Raw genomic sequence first — 6,688 nt, 5'->3', positions numbered from 1 at the left:
CATAATTCGAAAATAATAACCTATACATATTTGTTATCAATTAATAATTTCAACTCTAAAAGATATTTTGGTTTTCACTTGATCATTCACTTCCTTGATTTACGAAAGCAATGAAGTAGTAGGCGTTTTTTACTTCGGAACTAGTTCAACTTCGAACCGGTTTGGCTCCTTGGACCAGTAAAAGACTTCGCTTTTTCATGGCATACGACTTCGGTTTTTACTTGAAGTAAAAACATACCCTTTTACTTCACGTGCCTCTGCTTCGGTAATTTGATACCTAAAACTTCGTTTAATGTCTTAAGTTAAAAGAAGTTTTTCACATAGTAAAATGATATTTATGGGAAATTGTTTTTTTAAAAATGAAGGTTTTACATGTATCTATCAAATTTTCCTGTTTAATAATGAATAGTAATAATTTTCTAGAAAAATGTAAGGGAAAGAAAGGATAATTTTTTGGAATTTTGAAAAGTGCTTCACCAACACATGACCAAAGTATATCTAGGCAGTTTAATATTAATCTATAGTGATAGAAGTATAGAAATGTCTATGTCTTTATAATAGCTTTAATTATGTAGATTAAAATGGTTTCCGATCATGACCCGTGAAGAATGGAATTGCAAAAGATTATATTTTGTGGCTTGACGCAGAAATTATGAATATTCCTATATATACATATATATATATAGACACAAAGTACAAATTAATATGAACGCGATAAAAAATTTATTGCACTAAAATTAAAATTCATTGGCGTGCAATTTATGGAGAAAATGATGAAAAAATTTCATCAGGTAATCATGAGTCACCGTTGTCACATCCAAATAAATTATGGTGATGAGCTAAAATAAATGACGAGTACAAGTAAGAGTTAAATCAATATTAATTATAAGAATGACAATGACAATATAATAAAATTTTAAAAATAATAATGGATTGATTAAAAGTATGGATCTAAAGTCTACACACAAAATGCGGGGCCTGGGGGAATCACTGGCCCTTTAGCAAAGAACTTGGCGCTGAAGCATGCAGATCTCAGAGGGCCGACAAGGCCAAACGGCGCCAAATATATGTTAGACAATTCCACGTCGGCGCAGGGGAATGTGGAACTGCAGTTGAGATTTATTGGAACTGCTGAAACTGTTGTTCCTCTTATGTTCCTGAAGTGAACATCTTTGAGCTGGACGTTCGATTGCTGCAAACGAACGACGACGTCCATGTATACGTTAAAACGATTGAAAAAGTATGCGAAATCAAGTATTTTGGTGTCACGCACCTGGCGTTTTTTCTTGGAGTCGTAGTGCTGGTCGATGATGATGGGATTTTTAACTTGGTTCATCACGAGGTCCTGGAAATAAATTCCGGTGGCGAGCAAGCGTGGCGATGCGTGGTAGGTTTTGATTCTTGCACCATTTGTTGTTCCTGTTAGTGTGCAGTTTATGATGGTGACTCGGCTCAAGTTTGTTTCATCCGGTCTCTTTCCCAGGGACCCGACGCTGCATTGATTCAAAAATTTTAAAAGTCTAAATAAGGAGAATTAATGTTTTATATATGCATAGTATGCTACTAATTATGTACCTGAGGCCATGTCCTGGGCCACAGAAAATTCTGGCAACTAGAACATTGTTGTTGCCATGGCCTACCGAAACGCAATCGTCCCCGGTTCCAATGATGGAGTCGGTGATATTAACATTTGTGGAGCTGCTGATATGCAGGCCGTCTGTGTTGGGGCTCTTTCCAGGGGCCGAGATTCTCAGGTTCGAGAAAGCCACGTTGCTGCTGTCCGTCACCTTGGTGTGGAAACCCATGCTGTTCATGAAATTCAAGCTGTACATCGCCCCGTATTGCACCGACTGGAACACTAGAGACTGCATGCGCATTGAAATTTGAAGGGCTTGCATGCATTCATGAAAATTGATCTAAAGAATTTTACAAGAAACGATACTTACTGTCGGAAGTGGTGGGCCGCCCCTGCCTTTGCCAAACTGCCAAGAAGATTGCCCCCGGCCATTGATGGTCCCTCCGCCAGTAACCACGACGCCAATAACTTCATCGATCATGAGCCAGGCGCCAGAGGAGTAGAGACTGAGATCGGTGCTAGCCAACAGGTTGCCCTGGATTTCGATGACGATGGGTTTTACGCAGGGTCCTTTGAACACAACCTCCCCGGTAACAAAATCTCCGCGCGGGATTAGAAGCTTCGCTGGATTGGGAGATCTGCATGCTGCATTCCAGGCCCGTATGAATGCCTGAACAATTTTATTCCAACAATATTGTTTGTCAACATATAAGCTACTACTTGTTTATTCCATTTAACGTTTTATGCATACTGATGTTAAACTTCTTGTATTAATCACGAAAGAACTGTAAATTTTTCACATGAAATAACATGCATGCATATTGATACATATAATAAAATCAAGTATCGTGGTGGGAACTTCACCATAGAATTGTCTTTTCTACCATTGGCCACAGCCCCAAACTTCATAACGTCAAAAACTGTCTCGCCAACTAGGCTACGATGGGCACCAACGGCATTGGATTCGGCCAGGTCGATCATGAGCAAGCAAGCCATGCCCAAAAATAGGCATACTGCCCGAACTCCGATCGGACTCGTCATATCGATGCCCTAAAAACAATTTTTGTATGTTAAGAAGGTTTAGTTCCTTCTTTTTTTATATATATATGTTTTTTTTGTTTTTAACTTGCCAATGGCTGAAAATACAATTGGTTTTGGTCGTTCGAAAGCTTATTATACCTACTTTTGAGTACCATACGTTTCATTTCCGATAATTTTATCGACTAAGATTTGTTGTTGCTCCTAGTTCATCTATTTTAGCGAGCATAATTGACATGCCGAATTTGAGGGGTGAGGATTCGCTTACTATTTTTAGCCATATATCTGTTTGTTCGCTTCAATTATTAATTTAAGGAAACCTTATTTTTAGTACTCTATCTTTTATTTTTTGAAATTTTTAGCTTTTTTCAACGGAATACTGATGTAGTACTTCATACGTCGTCAATATCATATCAAAACTATACCAACGTCACGTCATTGCTACGTCGGAAAAAAGACATGGCGACAACAAAAAAAAACGAAAATAACGACTAAAACTTAAATTTGATTCACTCGCAAGTAAATTAATTTATTTTGAGTAAATAACCCCGAGAAAGATTAAAATTGAAGTATATGTCATTTTATTTGAGCCACTTGCGGTTCAAAACCATAAACCAATGAATCTCAACGAAGTGGTTAGACTATTTTTTTTTAGTAAACCCATCTTAAAAAATGACCACGTATATTAAACATAATATTATAAACTTTTTGTAAAGAAAGTTTTCCCCGTATGCCTATGCAATAATTTTTTGATATAGTCAGTTAGTGATCATATATCTAAAATAATAATGAGTAATATCCACGTGAAATGTGCATAAAAAATTTTTTGTAAAAAATTTTTTTTATTATATAGATTATTTTTTATATGATTTTCATAATAATTTTTTTACCGAAAGATAATATGATCATTTGAATGTGGATAAGATTCAAGTATATTTTTGTGCTGATAAATTAACGATAATAGTTTTTTGAATAACGACTGTCAAATAAGATAAGGTAACGACTGTCAAATAAGATAAGGATGAATCATGATACCAAACTTAGTAAGGATAATAATTAATAATATGATACCCAGCGGAATCAAGTCAGGGAACTCTACACAACCTAGATAGTAAAAGTTCATTCAAGGACTCACCTCAGGCCCTGATAGGATCGGTCGTAGTGTTTATAAGGATGGTTGAATAAAAGCTAGACACAAATTGCTTCGTTAAATTTAATTTAGTTGTGTTGGCAACAGAATTATAAATTATCAATTGTCAATGTCATTTGACTAACAAATATGAGGGGAAAGAAACCAAACTGAAAGATTAGAGCAAATCAAATAATGACTTGGCTATGTAAATTGAATGGTAAACATAAAATGAAAGTACCCAAGTTTGTTTCCACATGTTCGAAGAACTCAAGATCCTACGTCATACTTCTTCATTTTGGAAGGCTCACACTAGATGGCTTTTGATAGTACAAGTAATTTTCAGAATCCCAGTTCAGCTTGGACTTAAACACTGCCAAACTGAAACTTCTAGCTCAACAACGAATAACAGTATACAAACTGTTATTAAATACAATGATTTATAATACTGCGATCTCCTAGCTCTTAATTATCTTCATTGATCAAGTGCAATTTTTTGTAAAGTTTGCTCGACTGGCTGAGTTGAGTTTATATACTTGGATGCTTAAATCTGTATAAAAGTCGTAGAGTTTTACTAAACTGAACTCCTTCTTTATTTATATACCCTTAGTCCAATGGCATCGAGTTTCAAAAAGGATATGTTCTAAAAAGTCTGTTGCCTTGTTTTTTTCCACGTCAACATTATCTGATAATCGTGCACTGTTGTTGTAAAGGGGCCTAAAACTCCTTTCTTGAAATTTGCGGCAAGTTAAAAATTTTCTTTTTAAAAGAACTTAAATGGCCTCATTCATAAAATCACTGGGGAATCAAGTTCAATGTTTAAAATAATAGCAGCGGAAGAAAATAAAGTTTTGCCAACAATAACAATTTAAAAATTATCCAACGACTGATAAAAATTGTTTGCGGAATAAAATAACAACTGCTGCACTGAGGTCCTCGGGTGCCACTACTGCCGACCCAAGCTGGCTCACTGGTCCCCGCCCTCGGCCCTGGCCTCATCAGTATCTACAACAATCAAGTCTAGTGAGCCTAAAGACTCAGCATGCATAAATCGCATCTAACGAGTAAAAATCTGAATTTAAAATATGCATGAGTTAACATATCCTGTCCTGAGGCATACTCAAAAATAATCTGTACTGAGCAATTATAATACGTGCATAAATGAACTGATAATCACAGTAAAAATGTCTGCTCCTTGGAGCCTGTACTGAAATAACTGATAAATTTTCTGTTGAGATTATGTTTTACGCCTGTGGCCACTGCACTAAGCTGAACTGATCGGTAACTGGTTACCGGGGAGGCTGAAACTGAACTGAGCTGGCCGGTCACTAGCGACCGGGTGGTACCATACTGAACTGATCGGTCACTGGCGACCGTATAAAATAACACTCCCACATAGTGAATGAACCACAAGCCATATCGCACAAATCTCAAAAATAATCATTTTCTATTTAATGCACGTAAAATAATTAACTGGCGTAATGAAAATTCCTGTAATTTTACCAACTGGATTGAATTGGATCGTCCCCAGGCTCGCTGCAACCTAACTGTGCCATAAAAAATATGCAATAGCTAAAACTTGACCAACTATGCAATTTACGTTCAAAAGATGCGATTATGACGCCTAATGACTTCGCATTTAATCATGACTCCGAGCCAACCTGAACCGACACCGAACCGACGTATAGTCATGATTAAAATACGCTGAAAAATCATAAAATAATGCTCCTAAAATGATAGGGTCGAAATCTAGGTGGAATGGAGGCCAAAACACGAAACGCTCTTTCGAGAGTCAATTTGGCACATTGCACCGTAAATTCTCGTACGACCTCGAAAATGATCCGAATCACAAAAGGTCGAAAACATGACCTTCCCAACTCAATGAGGCACTGTCCAGTCCAAGGCCATGGGCTAAAACCCAACCAAGAACTCAAACGAGCCTTCTAAACGACACAGCAACTTGCTGTAATTTCCAGCAGCTGCGCAACTACAAGACTTGCGTTGGTTTCGAGACTATCGGCCATTAGGGGCGTGAACCACCGACCAGAGACTCTTACCAACATCCCAAGGAATGATTTGAACCATGGCTAAGGGCCCTAGGCCAGCCACAATCCGCATCACACCAAAACTCAACCGAAGGGTCCAACCGAGAGCAACGTCCGTGCGTGTGTAGTGTTTATGCTATGATCGATGTCTCGTGTCATTCCAATGGTTATTTGATTGACCATGGCACGATCTAGACATCTAGGAGCATGATATGAACCGTGGCTAAGGGCCATAGGCCAACCAAGATCCACACCAATCAAACACAAACCGAAACCATATGCTGAACAAAGGAAGAAGCCGAATGGGGAAAGGGGTTGTTCTTGTTGATTATTTAAAAACCGATGAGCCATGGACCAAGCCACCAAAAGGGCAACTTAGTCACGTCTTAGACATGCTAGGGAATTGATCCAACCATGGCTAAGAGCCCTTAGGGCAGCCAAGATCAGATCCAACCCCTTGACACAAAAACTGAAATTTCGAAACACAAATCTGCGCCTATGGGAACTTGCTGTCATTCTGAATTTCCAGCAAGCATGGGGCTAGTTTGAATGGACCAAAATGGTCCTAATGCATCCTATTACGTGTCTAGGAGTCGTCTTGGGAGCCTGGAGTCGAACCAATCACCTGAAACTCACAAACCAAGAAAAACGTGAAGCTTGCCAAGGAAAAACGAAAATTCTGCATGTGTTGTTCCAAAATGTTTTGACATGTATCTCGGTTTTTGCTTGAATAAACATGATCATGTACTGAAAAATAAATGATAATATGACTTGATTGAGGTTTGAAAGAAATCTAGACATGCCTGGTTTCGTTTCGAAAGAAAACGAACGAAACGACGACGACGCGGCACGGAGGAGATGGAGCGCTTCTTGTCTACCTTTCTTGCTCTCGATTTTTCT

At 38.1% G+C, this 6,688-nt stretch overlaps 1 protein-coding gene across 1 annotated transcript; it reads right to left on the bottom strand.

The window, feature by feature from the left end:
* Window positions 1-780: 780 nt before the first annotated feature.
* LOC142552490 (exopolygalacturonase clone GBGE184-like) lies at window positions 781-2,693 on the bottom strand. Its single transcript, XM_075662194.1, has 5 exons — window positions 2,441-2,693; window positions 1,947-2,246; window positions 1,576-1,865; window positions 1,274-1,493; window positions 781-1,192 (listed from the first exon to the last, which is right to left on the bottom strand). Exons 1-5 carry the CDS (start codon window positions 2,615-2,617, stop codon window positions 959-961), a joined length of 1,221 nt encoding a protein of 406 aa, XP_075518309.1. The 5' UTR covers window positions 2,618-2,693; the 3' UTR covers window positions 781-958.
* Window positions 2,694-6,688: the final 3,995 nt, after the last annotated feature.

This window comes from Primulina tabacum, chromosome 8, assembly GCF_025594145.1.
Source record: "Primulina tabacum isolate GXHZ01 chromosome 8, ASM2559414v2, whole genome shotgun sequence".
NCBI classification, from domain to species: domain Eukaryota; kingdom Viridiplantae; phylum Streptophyta; class Magnoliopsida; order Lamiales; family Gesneriaceae; genus Primulina; species Primulina tabacum.
This window is presented reverse-complemented; position numbering and strand designations above follow the sequence as displayed.